Source organism: Chaetura pelagica, unplaced genomic scaffold (assembly GCF_000747805.2).
Source record: "Chaetura pelagica isolate M959 unplaced genomic scaffold, ChaPel_1.0 scaffold300, whole genome shotgun sequence".
In the NCBI taxonomy this organism is placed as follows: Eukaryota; Metazoa; Chordata; class Aves; order Apodiformes; family Apodidae; genus Chaetura; species Chaetura pelagica.
Genome location: NW_009951945.1, coordinates 41,666 through 58,141, shown reverse-complemented (window position 1 = coordinate 58,141; position 16,476 = coordinate 41,666). Strand labels below are relative to the sequence as shown.

Genomic DNA, 16,476 nt, shown 5'->3' with positions numbered 1-16,476 from the left:
TCTGGCCACAGATGCAAAACAAAAGTAGACATAAAACAAAGCAGACCAGATGCTGAGTTATTGAAAATGAGCAAAGTCCTGCCGACTTCAGATTATTGCTTACACCATTATTGTTTACACCAAGTAGGAAACCAAGTTCCATTCCACCAGCCTCCTTTAAACTTTTCACTGGTAGGGAGTAGTCCAGTTAGCTGATTTATTTTGATGCTAAAAGTAACCATAAGGCAGAGTGATGCTCAGCAGTAGAAGCAACTGTCTTTGGAAACGGTTTTGAGACAGCTCTTAGCTACTGGGATGAAGCCAAAACTTGAAGCATGTGGCTTAACATGTGACAAAGCTGAGCTTCCCACATCCTGGAGTTGCTATGACCTTGCTCTGAAGTACACTCAGCTTAGAATTGGGTGCTCAGTCAATCAGCAGTAAAGAAGGTACTTTTCCCATGGATTGCTGCTCTGTGGGTAGACTCCACAGTGCTGTTTTCTTTGCTGAAGCTGGATGTTGTCCAGCAACTTCCTGCATGAATCTTCCTGCATGACTACAGAGAGGCTGGTAGATGCTTGATTTCAGTTTTACCTTGGAAATATTTTGGCCTCTAAGTACTCTAAATAGAAAACCGTACATTTTTCTGTGTGTAAAATAAAGCCCTGCCAAAATTGGTCAGGCCATTTTAATCTTGTGGTGTCAGGCAAATTATATCAAACTAATTTATTTGATACATGGCACACATCTTCTAGAACCACAATGACAGTAATTTCTGCCAGAGAAGGAACCAAATGGGTTCCGTATACATATGAGACAGTATTAACTATATTCTCCATTTTTTTAGCTGGCAGTCGCTCTTAAGCAGCTTTATAGCTGCTTTTTATAACCATTCCTGATGATATTTTCCTGTCCCTGCAGTCACATTGGCAGGGACACAACTGCAGTAGCTGCTTTTTGGCTGGAATAATATAACTGTTAATGCCAAACTCATACAGTTTAGTAACATTCCCTCTCCTTTTTATTTCCTGCTTATTATCATCCTTTGCAGATACAGCTAGAGGGACTTTTCCCTAAACACTCAGCCCTGTACTACCAAGATCAATTCGGGTTTGTTGTTTTTTTTTTAAAACACAGCACGTGGCTTGAGTGAGCTCAGTACCACTGTCTTACTCTTTAAAGCAATGACACTTGTAGGGATTTGCAGCACATTAAAAGCACTACCCTGCTGCTTTGGTTAGAATTTAGTTCCTAAGGGAGAGATCCTGGGAGCTGTGGAGCTTTAGCAGGATGGGACAGATGGGTCACAAGGCTGGAGGGTAGGGAAGACAGTGTACTTCTAAGGGCAGATATTCCCCTGACAAAAAATTGCTACTGTTGTGCCTCTGAGGGTGGCTATGGTAAAAGACGAATATCAGAAAGCAGGGCAAGGAGGAGAGGCAGGGACATTCTCTACAGTGAGAGGGCAGAGAGGAAGACAGAACAGACAATTTCTGCTCCACAGCCAGAGACACTTGCAGAGAAAAGTTCTTAAATGAGTTCCTAAAGAATCAGAAGTCATGTTTAAGAAAGGAATAAGCAACCTTAGGCCTCATGCAGCCTGGTCTAGTGAGAGGTGTCCCTGCTCCTAGCAAGGAGCTTGGATTCTGATGATCTTCATGGTCCCTTTCACCCTTAACCATTCTATGATTCTGTAACTTTTGAACCTGAGGCAACTGAAGTACTTCTGGCCAAGTGTAGTAGAGTACAAAATGATACACCTAAATGAAACTGGTGGTTAGAACGTGAGAGGGCATTCACAGTGCAGTTCTTAAAACACTATACACCTGTCCAACAGCATCAGGGCAGATTTCATGAAATGGCTTCTCCAGCAACACTATCTGCATAAAGCATGAGTGAAGGCCTTTAAAGTGCAAAGAAAGGTTTATCTACAGGGTTTGTTTCTGGGAGATGTTTGGTGACAGTAAGATACCTGCTTCTGAATGAGCTCTTGACCCTTTTCTGGATGCATCTGCACCAGGTTGAGCTGGGGAGAAACTGACCTCCGGAAGGGATAAATGTCACGGACGTAGGTCTGCCAGGAAAGGAAACAAGTGTAATTGTAACAACGTGACTCAACAGGACTGAATAAAAGGCCCTTCAGCCCTTTCTGAAGCTTTTGGGAAGGGACTTTCAGTCAGTGTCAGGTCATGGAAAAGCATAAAAGAAGATAAATTCGCTCTCTTCCAAGAAAGCTAGACATGAATGACTTAAGAGCAAAGGACTCCACTCCTGCCTCTTCTGTCAAACCCCAGTCTTTCACCACATACAAATATCCAAGATGTGGTGCACATAGGACAGAATTGTGTCTGTTTATGTGCTGCTTGTACTTCTTTAGATAACCCCAGTGTTTAAAAAGGGAAAAGATGGCAAAACCAAAGTCATCTGGACATGACCTTTGCCTTACCTTGTTATAATGAATAAGATTCCATCGCTTATCCATTAAAAAGTAATTAGAAGCCTGTGTTTCTGGTATGTTAAAAAACTCCAAACACTCCTGAAATGGAAGAAGAAAAGCATTCTGTTACTTATTACCTGCTTGTCTAAGACCACAACATCAGAAAGAATAACCAGTTAATAATGTATAAAAGCACAAAGCAGAGTGCCTTAGTCAGGCTGGTACACTCCTGTGCCATCAATTCTCAATTGATTTTTTTAAAATCTGAAAGTGCATTAATATGTTTGTGATAATCAAGGCATGCTGAAATCACAGTCCTGAGCAATGATGTTACTTACTTTAATGTCTTCACATTGCACGTGCTTGTCTGGCTATATAAGCCACATTGGGTATTGCAGCTTCCAGTTCCATTCTACATCAGGCTTTACTGATAGGTGACGTACAGAGACACTTAAGTTCCAATCCTTCAGAGCACTGAGATGTGTGATTCCAATTCATATCTAACATAGTTGGACAAACTTTTACAAATCTCTTTCATATGACACTCAGCTATTGTCATCCAGGAAATCTTTGGCAGAAGAGGGAACTGACCTCACATCTCCAGATCTGGAGATACTGTCATGGCCACTGCACCATCATTTCTGCTCCTATCATTATCATACTTTTCAGTCTTTAGTGTTGATAAAACTAAACATTTAAATTATTTATGTATTTATCCAAAAGATAGCATGCAGCAAATACCCAACAAACTGCAGTGCCTTCAAATGTAGTTGCATTTGTGGGGTTTTTGGCTGTCTGTGAGGACAGGGCCTTTCTATTATCCTTGAGTATGGGATCTTGTTTCTTGCAACCAAGCTCTGCTCATATGGAGACAGAAATGCCTGTTACAGCAGAACTTCTCTTCCCCCCCATTGAAGCAGAATGATCAGGCAGAATGTATTGCTGGCATACAGATATGGCAGATAAATGCACTATTAAGCAGCTTGTCAGTTCAAAAAACTCACTCCTACCTTCAGAAGAGCCTCAAACTGTGTGTCCTCATGGACTGGTAACTGAGTTGGGATGTCACACTCATTCTGCCCATGTACAACAAGGGTCTTCGTGCCTAAAGGAAGAAAAACAGTTGAATTCTCCCTGGCCTATCTAATTAACTCAATTTCAAAAGACTGCTCATGGAGCAAAAGTGATAGATAAAATTAATTCCTCAGCAGAGACAATGATGGCGCTGGCTGGAAACCATTCTGTAGTGTTAGCATAGCCTCACACTTCCACAGTTAATACGAAATTGATCTGTTCCTAAAGGATTCAGCTGACTTTAGCAGCAACTGTCACTCCGAGGAAGTAACAAACCTAAAAGGTCAAATCTGCTTTTCAGCAAGATATCCCTCACCTGACTCATGAAGTCCCAGGCTCACAGCATGCTCTTCTTGGCATCTCCCAAGACTTAAATGAGAGGTTGCATCAAATCAAACTGAGTCTGAATAGCACAGTCTTACAATGATCACCCTGCTAGCCTTTCACATACCAGCTGGCACAAAGCTCTGGGTTGAAAAGACTGTTCTCATTCACTTGGCTTCTTTTTAGAGCTCTTAAAGTACTTTTCTGAATCTCAGGGAATTATAGGTGGATTTTACTGACTGAATCCACAACTCAAGGAAAACTGACTTAAAACATGCAGCCATTTGTAGCAGATCTTTTTCTGATCTAGTTTTGATGGATCTCTTTTTTGGTAGAGGGGGTCATGAACTTGAAAGTGAAGGCAATTTAAAGAATAATTTCTTATACCTGGCATTGAGGCAGTCACTAGCAGCTTCACTTCACATTGTTCCTTTTTCATAGTCTGCTTGAGATCCTTGAAGAACAGTCCTTCTACATAGCCCACCACTTCCCAAAGGAAGGTAAGGGTGGCAGATATTGCATCCATCCCCCATTCACATGGAGTGCGTACAAAATACATGATCAGTCCTACCTGTAGGTAATAAGTACAAGGAATATCAGGTTATACACACTCTTAACTGTGCAGAGCATAGTATAAACACAGAACAAGAATATTGTTCTTCTACCTTTCTTCACTCTGCGGGATAAACTCTTTAAACTTGCATCCTGGAAGTTGATACATAATACAGAAGTATCTGCCTGTACCAGTCTTCCTTTTTCTAGAGAGAATGAGGGATGGGGGAAAAAAGTACTGTTGCAGCCCAGCCTCAAAAGCCATTATAATAAGGAGAAGGGAGAACCTTTGCAATAAGAGAATTCCTATGTCTTCTGCTCTTATGTGCTGCCACATGGACAACTCACCTGGAGTAGCATATGTCTTTATTTTTTCATCTCCTAACTGACAGAACTGCAGCAAATGCATTTTCCATAGTTTGGAAAGAAGATACTAGATTTGCTCCAATAGGATTTTCCAAGAGCAAAGCACTTCCTGAATCAAAATTAAGGGACATCATTAAAAGTTTCTGGCATTGGGGTCTTACTGTTGGTCTGCAACTTATTGTCCATGGTTCAATTTAGAAATCCATGACAGGTTGCTTTGGGGTTTCACAAAAAATTAAAGGTTCCTTTTTCTCTTCCTAAAAGGAAAGAAAGGCTGGTCTAAGCCTGGGGACCTTCACCCACAACCAGAAGCAGTGATGACCTATAAAGGAAAAGTTAAAAGCATTCTTTTCCTTGCAGATTGTGACATTATCTTCTTAGGACACATATGAGATCCTGGATGGCACAGTGGACCCACAAGCTACTTACCAAGTAGTTAAAGAGGATATGAGATGTCTGGGCAGGGAAGTCTCCAATGTTCAACAGAAGCTTCCTTAACATATACATCAGCTCATCCTGGAAGAAGAAGAAATGTTTTTTTTCTTTCCCTCACAAAATGGAGAACGTCTTTCTTTTTTATCTGAGTGAGGCAAATACCTCCTATTGTAATTTGTACTGTCTGTAGCATCCTGATTCTGGACTTCTCTCCCTATGATAATCCCAGTGTTGCTTATCCCAAGAAATGGCCACCTAGATCATCTGTGGAATCTAGTTCAGCTCAATTCAATAGCTGTGGCTGCTGGGTAAGAGGTGAGGGCAGACTAACTTCCTTCCTTTAGAGTCTGCCTGCTTTAAATTTAGACTAATACATTTCTTATGCTGGGAAGGGGATAGAGGGGAAGGAATCTCACTGTTAGCTAAAGACAGACAGACTGTATCATAAATTTCTTCTACGGCCCTCATCCTCAACCAACAGCAGATTTGAGCTACTGTTAGGGGTATAAATATGCGTAGGACAACCCAAGCCAGTGATCACCTGCTGGAAGCTTCCAAGGAAATACACCTGTTCTCTGTTCTGTACTCATGGTTGTAATGGGCCTATTAATAGATGCTAAAACAGCAGATGATGATAGCTCGGAGGCCTCTGAGTCTGGACAGCATAAAGCTTCCTTCTCAGAGATACTTAACAAAAAAAAGTGACCCCCTGAACTTGAACAGAAGCTTTGGGAACTATGGCTGAAAAAGTCTCAGGAATAGCAAGGCCACTGAGACCTGATTACTTAAGGAGTCAAAAAGCAGCCTTTCCTGGCCTTTCTCAAGGTGTAATATTAATTTTGTGGTCAGTTCTTAGGTGATGGCTTGGAAAATGAGGACAGTGATATTATTATTGATATTGTACACCAAGTGTACAGTTGAGAAGGCAGTATGGAGGGTCTCACTGCCTTTCATGCAGTCAGAACTGGTGTGCCTTTCTTCCATAAAGCTTAGTTATGGCACTAGAAAGCAGTCTAAATGCCAGGGAGAGACAAGGCCACCCCTCTCTTCCAGAAGAAGCTGAACAGAGTGGCATGGGTGGAGGCAGTATCACCTGTGTTAGGTAGAAAGGGTTGAGCTTCACTAAGCAACTGTTCAAAGCTTTGCTTAGAGCAAGTCAGATCCTTCAGTGGTAGCAAATCAGCTATAAGCCATTTACATTAGCGGACAAAGAGTGAAACCAATTGATGATATGGCCTAAAAGACTTCAAGCTACATTGTAAAATCAAATGTTCTTCTCCAGTGATGGCCACAGAGCGATTCTGCTTGCAGCTGTGCTCCCCTGCTCTAAGCAATGAAGACACCCAGAGGTGGGGAGGAAGGGTTTACCTGTCGGTTGCTGATTGTGAGCTTCTCAAGGAAATGGCGCAGAACTGTAGAGGGGTCTTCAATTAAGCAGTTCCACAGGACCTGCTGAGCAACTGCGCTCACTGTGAGAGAGCAAGAAAACACAGTCAGAACAGTCCCCCTTGGAAAAGCCTTGAACTGGTGCTCTTAGACACAGATGTTCCTAAGCTTCTACCCTAATTGTCATGTTTTGTACGGAAACATGCTGCTCTTTGAGGCACTAGGATTCCTGGTCGCCAGTGCAGTCTTCTCAAGCAGTAAAGGCAGGTCTAATATTTGAACCTTTCTTAGCTTCTGGTGATGTGACACGAAGCACTTCACCACTGTAGTCAGAGGAACAATAAAGAAATAACTATTTGTATTTACAACTCCACGTTGACAAATCTGGCAACTGGAAAACATTTCATGTACTTCTGTGATCATGCATAGAAGTACAATTTTGTGGGGATTCACTGAGTGATTATCATGTATTCGTGAACAGCATTATATAGTCAGCAGGGATTTGTGCTGATGATTAACTCCCCAAAGTGTAATTAATTGCAATCCTGTAAAGATTAACATCAGAGTATTATTCATTATTTTGTTTTCAGTTTCTGATCATAAAATGAGACATACATTATTTAGGTGGCTGATTGCATCCACCCAAAACTGAATAAAAAATGTAACAGAAAGTTAAATGTGCAATCAGCTGACATGATGAGTTAGGAGAACAGAAGGGCAACAGTCCTAACCTGAACTTTGCAAGTTATCACCTCTGGGTTAGAGTTCCTCCTACTCTGTTTCCTCTTCATCACACCAAACAAGCCCAGCCTCAACAATCACTCTGCACAGGGCAGCTTCTTTAGGCCTCTTATCATCCTGACATCCCCCCACTAGGCTCTTTTCAGTTTCTCATTATCTTTCTTGAGCTGGGGGCTGTTTTGGGGCCCCAAAAGAGCAAAATTCCCTCAAAACCAAACACAATTAGAGAAGTAAAACCCCTACAAAGTCATATTTCTGTTGTCCATGTACTTTCAAATAATTTGTGAGGATTTAATAGATTATTCGCTACCTTTTTAACAAACATATATACTCTTAACATATGGCACGTAATAAATACATCCAGGAAACATGACCTGTGAGCAAATACAAGGTTGTGTTACACTTCTTTTCTACTTTAGTTATTGCACCTAACAAATATAAGCCACTGCTATAAGTGCTGGCAGGTTCTGCCACCCTAGAGCAATTGAAGCTTAATCTAGGTCAGTACCAGCTACTCCATCCTCCCGGACTTCTCCATCTTCCATCAAATGGACAATGGGGAGCACTGCTGCACAGATGCATGCTGGAAACACAGCTTGAGGTGGTTGTGGCATGTGATGATTTGGAGTATGTTCTGTAGTGTGTTCTTCATCTGGAGCAGTAAGAAGAGTGGAAAGAGAGTGTTGGTGAATAAGCTGTGGTATGATCCAGGCAGGTTAGATAAACATTTACATTTGGTGCTGTGCAAACAGAGCAAAATGATAGACTGTCCAATCAATGGGCTATCTCCAAGAAGAAACTGAGCCTCCAGTCAAATTATTGATCAAGAATTTTCATTGTAAATATATATTTTTTTCCATTTACATTTATTTTCATGTAGGGAACCCATTTTGTTTTTAAAGAAATCCTATTCCATTACTGTGTCTCAGCTAGAATGCCTCCCATGGCACTACTCTAAATGAAACATGAGAGGAAAGGGAAGACATTGTGACAACAGCGGGGAATAAAATAATGCAGGGCACAAATTAATGATAAAGTGTCTCAAGCTTGAGAATACATTCAGCAAAAGGAAATGGTACCAGCTGTATGGGTCAACAAGAAAGGTTTCCAGTGAATTAAATCCTAGGAAAGGATACTCCAAAGTGAAGCCAACACACCTTCTGCACTGACTGCTGAGCGCACTGACCAGACAGAGCCCCGGCGGAAAGAGTAATTCCGATGAGATGTACTGGAGGTGCAGGAGGGACTCACAGAGAGACGGCGGGAGGCCAGGTTGGCAACTTCTTCTACTGACAAAGAGAACGGGAAATGTCAACCCAGATCCAACTGACAGACTTCAGGGAGCTTTCTGAGGGACTTAAAACCAAATTGGAACATTGAAAATTCAAGTCAGGTCACACACAAAAGGCACAGACTGATAAAGATCAGTCAGATAGGTAGTTTGCTCATGCTTTGGAAATCAGAAGAGCACTGTTCTGTGAGAGAGTCCAGTGCTTTGGAGAGTCACATTATAACTGAGTCAGCTCTATACTTCTTTCCATCTACATCCTGTTAACCATCATGGTTGCTGGTGTTTAGTTCTTCCTATGACTTGGGATTTCTGCTCACAGACTCCCTAATGTATGTTTAGATTTGAACATCACTTGTACTCACCTAATGGCACATATCCTGGAATGCCTTTAATGAAACCTCTCTGCTCTATGAGCATGGAGCAATCAAAATCCTCACCCAAAGACTAAGCTTTTCCTGACTTGTGTCATGTTAACTTTGGCCATCTCAAAGTCTGGCACTGAGGTTGAGCTGGTCATCTAGGTTCCCCCACTAGTCACCATAAAAGTAGAAAACTCCAGGGGCAATTTAGCCTATCCTAAGCTATGTGTCTTAAGACAGATACCACCAAAGCGTGATTCCTCCTGCCCCTTAATTGCTAATGGATTAAAGTTAGGAAAGACAAGTTTCATTCCTAGTATTACAAGATGCTGGCAGCTTTGACATGTTAAATGCTGACAAGTTCCACTGAAGTTTGAAGGAGAGAGATAAGGGGCTTCAGGTCACACTATGAGTACTCAAAATGTCTAAGGCTTTGTGTTTTTTTGCAATAATTTTTAGTTACTCTGTTTCTCAATGACTTGGACTTTTCAACAAATGGATGTGGTTTTTACTTCCCTAACACTAACAATGTTTCTGGACAGCACACTCCTTCCTAAGCAGCACTCTGTATTGGTGGCTGGTGCTCCCAGGTTCTTGAAATGCAGTTCCTAGCCCTGGAGCACACCTTCTTCTTCCTGCTCTGAGCTTGGTGTGCAGGTTGGCTCGTAGCAGGCCTCCTGAGTGATGGGAATGGCAGTGATGAGACTGGCTTCCCGACCCAGACGTTTCTTCTCTTCCTCCTGCTGCAGGTTCTTCAGGATGTGCTCTGCTCGCTGATGGGAGCGTGACACAGCTCTGGCCGAAAAGGACTTCTGTCAGGAACAAAAGAGAAGAACCACAGCCCAAAGCTGTAAGTAAAGATGCACACAGCCTGCATTTTTTGCCATAGACTTCAGTGACATTCAGCAGCTCAGTTTCTGTATACACATCAGACTAATGCTAGCTGATCAGAGAAGCACCGTGAGACTTCTCTTGGAGCTATTAAGCCTTGGTGCAGACTTCTCCCAAGAGACACCACATGAACCAGTCCAGAGAAAAGGGTCTGTCAGGCAGTTCAGGTGAACTTATCTCTTGGAGAGAGAGCAGTTGTGTGCTCCCAAGATCTGAGTTCCTGTCTCTCATGGGGATATGATAGGCAGCACAGTACTTCAGTGAACAAACAGGAAAGCCTTATGCCCATGTAGAAATTGTGTCCCCTACATGAACTGTGTACTAGAATTTTCCCAGCTGAAGCAGCCAAGAAAACTGAGAGTTTAGAACACCTCTTTTAGGCTTATCTTCCCCTGTTCTGCTACAAACAAGAACCAGTGCTTACTCTCACAATGTCTCTGCTTACCGACTGGTCTTCATTTATAGGATCTTGCACACTCCCACTGCACTGAGGGACCCAGGGGGGGTCAAACATTGGCACAGATGGCATCCCCAGGACAGGAGAAGGCAGAGTGAAGTTTATACTTGGAGGAGGGATCTAAACAAAACATAAAAGTCATTTTGTAACAGCAAACTAGTATTAATGTCACTACTGCTGATTAAGCATGAGCACAAGAAGTACCTAAGACAGCAATTACCTCTGAAAATTTCTCAACTCTGTATCTCACTAAAATGTAACACCATGTATTTTCTTTCCTCTCTGTTGTTTTTCCTGACCTGTGTTCCTATTATCCTCTCCTCATCTTATGCAGGAGTTCTACACATCACCTTCCCCATTAGTGTGACTTACGCCACCATTTTTTTTCTCCAAACAGATTTTCAGGCAATTTCAAAGCAGTGTGTCATTACATATCCATCTACACATAAGGCAAGCTGTAAAAAAGCAACACTGTGTTTCACGTGTTCTAACTACCTTAAAGATCTGCTGTGCTCCCTCTTCCATCCTTGGCCAGACTTGATATCTAAACCTCCAGAGCGTGTGAAATTTGAGAATGGCATTCAGTCTCTGCACTGTCTCTGGGTGATGAAATTCGGACATCAGCATGTCAGAAACAGCCTCTGGCACTTTCACAGCACACAGCAGGAACATGGCAGCTGCAGGAAGAGAACATCTGATCATCTTTTTTCCTTAATAATGTGTTTATTTGGCAGACAAAAACTGCAGTGGTACAAAGCCCCACCAAAATAAACCTAATTTTTGCCCCAGAAATAAGATCAGCAGTCTACCAGACCCAGTAAAAATTGTACTGCTTTGTGAAACCAAGCACATGTAATTCCACCTTTTGCAGCTACACAGTATTACATATGATGCTTGTAACAGGTTCTGGAAAACCTGCTTTTAAACTACAACACAGCTTTGCTCTTCACACTAAAATCTCAATTATGGCTGGTTTAAAATAAGAAGCATCTCCTGAAGTAACAGGACTAATTCAGTCTGGCTTTCAAAGACTCCATTTACAGGTGATTTCTGTTAAGACTGATAAAGGCTGGTTTAACAGAAGCTCAGCCTTCCCCCCAGAGCAGTAGGCTGTGCGTCATTAGAGGTCTCACCTGTTTTAATGGATAAAACAAAAGGTTCTTTGTCAAATGGGAACCATGCAAATATCACAATCTGCCTCCAAGAGAAAAAAGAATTGCTGGTTAAAGAACCAGATCACAATGGAAAACAGCAGCAAAGTAGTTGAGCTGCCCCATAGCTGTTTTAATGGAGCATAGTTGAATATAAACAGACATAGTCCAACTCCTGACTATGGAGGCCAACTAATTTAGATGTGTATTTGAGGGACACCAAACAGGAAACAAAAAGCAGGGAGAATAGTTGCTGCCAGAGTTCAGTGGGTGTCTGTGGCTTCTTTGGCCAGTAGCTCATCACACATCATTGGGGGTAATTTATCTAGATTTAGTGGCTGGTCCTCCATAGTAGAAAGAGAACATTTGCCATCGTGTTTGCCTCAAAGCTTATTCAGAAGGTGACAGGCATGTGTTGATGGGAGGCAGTCTGAACTACTGCAGAAAAAAACAGGCTGCTCTTTGCCAGTCTAGGGCCTGCCCAGCACTGCAGAGGCTCCTGTTCCTGCTCCAAAGTCCAGCTCCAAATCTCTAGGGACCCTCCTGTTTCACCAGTTCAGAGAACTTTCTACCCTTTGGTGTTTTCAGTGTAGCTATGTCAAGTCCTAGCAGGGCTGATTTAAAAGTGTGAGCTCCCACGAAGTAACAAAAAAACGAAACGCAGTGTTGGAAGAGGTCAGTAGATGGTGCTGCTGTACGCTACTAACACAGGTGTTGATGAAAGTAATTCATGCTGGGGCTGAAATAACATCACTATTAAAAAAACCTACTACAAACCCTCAGGGGTTTTGATCCTCCCTTCAGGACCCTCCACTTCAAGCTAGATTGAGGTGTGGTAAAAAGGTGAGAGATGTCTGAGGAGCACTTCAAAACTCTTGCATTGTCAGCAACTTTTGATAACAAGCTTGTAATTTAATCTCCAGTGTAAGACCTATCAAGGCTCCCTTAGGTGCACAAATCTGGGAATGATGGCAATCTTTAAGCCTTGGGTGCTGGGGGAGAAGAAATGTAGAATTGAAAAGCTGTGGGAGACTGGCTTACAAATTTGATTGCTCTGATTTCTGCTTTGTTTAAGCAATCTTTGTATTGTGTGTGAGGGGTGGTCACATTTTCTAGGGTTCTGGCTTAGGATTTCTGAACATCTGGCATCAGCACAAACTGGCTATGAGCATTTGGGCAGGACAATAAGATTAGAAGAGAATTCCTGAGTCACATCATCTAATCCCTTTCACAAACTCCTAAACCTAAGTGTACTTGCTCTATTTTCTGGTGGCTAGTCATCTGTTTTTAAGGTGAAAGAAGCCATAAAGAGTTCATACTCATCTTTATGCCACCATGGCTTACATGCTTCTTCATCCTTGCCTGGTCTGCTATATTTATGGAGAGCAACAGCATCCCCTCTCAATCTTCAACTGAATCCCTTAAACAAATATCCACAGCATACAAGCTCTTCATTCTTCCTCCTGTTATAACAGTCTTTCATTCCCATGAAAATGTCTCTTTTTTTCAGTGACCAGAATTATACAGGAAAGTGCTGTGTTTTAGGTGTACAATGTGCTTTATAACACAGCATTAACACCTTGAAGCTCTAATGAAATACATCTTCTCACACATCCTGACTGTATTTATTGTTTTCACAACTGAATTCTACTCAGAAAGACAGTCATCTTCTGGCCAACTGATATATTTTTAATTCCTCCAAACCTTTTTCAGTTCCAGAAGAGAAGAGAACTCTTAGGAATCTGCAAGGACATAATCTTATGCTTTGTAGTAATAAATTTCATCCCCTGTTTGGAATACCATTTTCCAGCTAATACTTTCCCAGGTTTTTGATGTTTTAATCTTCTTCTGTCTTAAAGATGCCTCTCAATGACATGTCATCAGCAAATGTCATCTACTCAGTTAAATACCAAATGGAAATGGAAAACGTTGATAAGTACCACAAGAGTACTTATTGAGCAACACTGCTGACCCTGTGCAACATGAGAATTTTCCTTTCAGCACAACAGAGGAGCCATGACAGTTCCACTCTCATCTCCTTTCTCAGTGTTTGTACCAGCCTTCAACTGGTACCAAAAATTTCTGTGCAGCAACAGACAAAATGCTTCAGTAAACTCTGGACAGATTAAATCACCATTTCCTCTGCCTAGAAACCCAGCTAAACAAAATTAATAAATTTTATGCTCTCTAATAATCCACAACTACCAGCATCTGAAAGACCACCTTCCTGATCGTTCTGACCACCTCTTACATCCAGAGCAGAAAAACACTTGAAGGTCTATGGAAAACAAACAGCCCCCAAGAAACCCTTGGTGTCTTCAAGGCTCCTCTGCTACAAGGCTGTCCTGCAAGGCCCTGTGAACTCTGCAGCTAGGGTAGCCATACTAAGTGGTTTTGTTTTTACCTGCTGCTCCAGCCATATGCTCATCCACACTGAGCAGGAGCTCCCACGCGGCTGGCTGGATATCCCCATACATCTCTTCTGTGAGGATAGGAGCTGCCTTGATTAGCAGTGACAAAGGTGCAGGGGAGAGGCTCATTACCTGCAAAAAAACAAGCCATGCCTTACAGCTGAGCTGTGCAATCTATCCACAATGAGCAACAGGCTCAGTGATTTTACCCTAGTTTTGGGCTGCAGGTGACCCAATAACCTCTAGTTTCAGCCATTTCAGATAATGATTCATAGGAAAATGCAGCTTTCAGCATACACTGAAAGAGCAGTGTTTGCAATATAGTTCTTCAGGTCTGTTGCTGGTCACTCCTGTCACCGAAACAGTGATAAAAAGGACAAAAGGGAAGCCATACTCTCTCAAGCTGGTGCACAGTGATACGGATCCATGGAAGTATCACAGACTGCCAAGAACAGGCCTGTGAAGAGCCTGTTGCTTCTTCAGGAGTACTGAACAAGAAAGAACAAAGAAAACTATTGTTGTAAATGAGTAAGTTGTATTTAAAGACCTTTTGGTGCGTTTTTTGTGGTTTGGGGTTTTGGTGGGTTTGAAATTTTTTTTTTATCCCCAGTTTTGATGCATGTGTCAGCATGGGAAGTCAGAGATGCAGACTCTGATTTAATGGAGCTACATGTTTAACAGATTCTTGGGTGGAGTTACTTTAGTTGGCTTAAATATAGCATTACTCAGCTGGGGAAAACATGCAGGGTGAACTAATTGATATTCAGGACCAATAGTTATTTACATTGGCTTAGAGATCCAGATGCATTTTCCTTCTTGTTGCAATCTAACTTGACAGCTCACTATCAGCATCCCCAACTAGCATATGTCCTGGTTGGTACCTGGTGCCTGATGTATTTTAGCATTCCAGCATCCTTCTTCCCTTCCAAGTTGACGTCGATCACTCGCTTTTTCAGAGAAGGAGTTCTTAAGCATGACTTGTCTGAGCACTGAAAAGGAAAAAAAGAAAGTGGAGTTCACATTTGGATTTCACAAACAAAGAACACAGAGGAGATTATGTACAAGAGGAATTTTCATACACTAGAAGCTGTCTAGTACCAGCACTATAGGACAAAGCCTACACCTGTGCTGGCAACAGACCTACTATCAGAGGTATTAAGTATCAAACCCAATTTTCTTCTTTTAACAGTGCTTTTCCTTATAAAGCTGTCAGGCAGAGGTCAGTAAAGCAAACAAGGAATGTGAATGTGTTCTGTGTAATCTTCATAGGTGGCACAGCCATGTATTTCAGGAGAACAGTACTTAAAGCAGGTTAGAGGTTACAAGTCTGAGGCTTCCTGCTAAAAAATTACCAACAGAAGCATTGAATGTGTACAACATGGATTCCTCTCAGCTATGTTTATCTTCTCTTCTTCCTGAGAAGGCATAAATGACAACAATTTCAAGACCTAAGTTCATGCCTGCCTGAGAGTTGTCCCTATCAGATTGCCAATGACAGTGATAACAAGTCCTTTTTTTATTGGTTATTCACAATATCAGGGACTTTCCCAGCATGCTGGTTTACCACTGACTCTTCTCCTCAACCTGGTAGCCTGCTGATTAGCACAGGGGTCCTTCTTTATCTGAGAGCTAACAAGCCCCGTGGAGCGCACAGCCAGGTCTGCATATTGCAGCTATCTCCACCCTTTCATTCTGCAAGCTGTGAGAGTAAGAGAAGTTCCTCTGGAACCCATGTAAATGTAGAAATGGTGCCAGTGCAGTCACGAGAGGCAGCACTTGAATAATACCAGAGCATGAGGAATCAGCATGAAAAGCCTACTGTTACATAAAAGTTAATCAATTGCTCACCTGTAGTGAGTATGTACAAACATGGTGCATGTGTTTGCAGGAAACCTTATTGTCCCCCAGTCTCTTTTTATTTCCTTGCTGTTGCTTAAAGGCTTTGAAGGTTTGATGGATGGTGAAATGTGTATAATTTTGCCTTAGAATTCTAAGTTGGAGATGAAAGAACACACGGGAGTGCACAGTGTTCTTTTGCTGCCTTTCCATGAACACTGACAGCTGCTCATCTCAAGCCTGCCTTCTGTAGAGGCAATTACTGCCTCTCTTCCTAAATAAATAAGTGATATGCTACTTTTCTGTGCCAGAGGAAATATATGGCAGTTACAGTAGCCAAGAAAATAGAATCATTAGCTGTTGTTTCATCTGCTCTGTGCTTTGTTCCACACAAATACTCTTCAATTTTCTAACTTGACAGGAAACAATCTGCTGGTTGATGAAGAAACATTATGAACTTGTCTCCCAGTCCTTCATTTTCCACTGATGTGGATGACAGCCTCTTTGCCCAACTGAAATCTGCAAGAGACTTTCATAAGCACTTTTCTTCTCAATGTTACTGTAAAGTACTTGAATGACTCTGCCATTACAGGTATTCAGAATAAGTGCCCTCTGCCTCCTGTGGTCAGAAATATGAAAGTATGAAGCAACTGGTGACATGATTCAGTAGGTACCTAGGTGGGCAGTCTACTAAAAGCAGAAATTTATTTCTTCTGAAGCTAAAGGCACCACTTAAGTGGCTAAAAAGGCATTATTTTGTTTGAATATCCTGCTGAACTGATCATT

General features: G+C 41.9%; 1 protein-coding gene across 1 annotated transcript in view; it reads right to left on the bottom strand.

Moving 5' to 3' along the window:
* UNC80 (unc-80 homolog (C. elegans)) overlaps positions 1-16,476 on the bottom strand; it is an 88,370-nt gene that overhangs the window by 38,860 nt on the left and 33,034 nt on the right. Inside the window, exons 13-25 of the mRNA XM_009996904.1 lie at positions 14,736-14,843; positions 13,848-13,986; positions 10,788-10,969; positions 10,281-10,412; positions 9,570-9,756; positions 8,452-8,580; positions 7,803-7,946; positions 6,536-6,636; positions 5,162-5,248; positions 4,202-4,385; positions 3,427-3,521; positions 2,426-2,515; positions 1,952-2,053 (exon numbers count right to left, since the gene is read on the bottom strand). Coding sequence (XP_009995206.1) covers positions 1,952-2,053; positions 2,426-2,515; positions 3,427-3,521; positions 4,202-4,385; positions 5,162-5,248; positions 6,536-6,636; positions 7,803-7,946; positions 8,452-8,580; positions 9,570-9,756; positions 10,281-10,412; positions 10,788-10,969; positions 13,848-13,986; positions 14,736-14,843 — 1,680 coding nt within the window. The remainder of the gene's footprint in view (positions 1-1,951; positions 2,054-2,425; positions 2,516-3,426; positions 3,522-4,201; positions 4,386-5,161; positions 5,249-6,535; positions 6,637-7,802; positions 7,947-8,451; positions 8,581-9,569; positions 9,757-10,280; positions 10,413-10,787; positions 10,970-13,847; positions 13,987-14,735; positions 14,844-16,476) is intronic.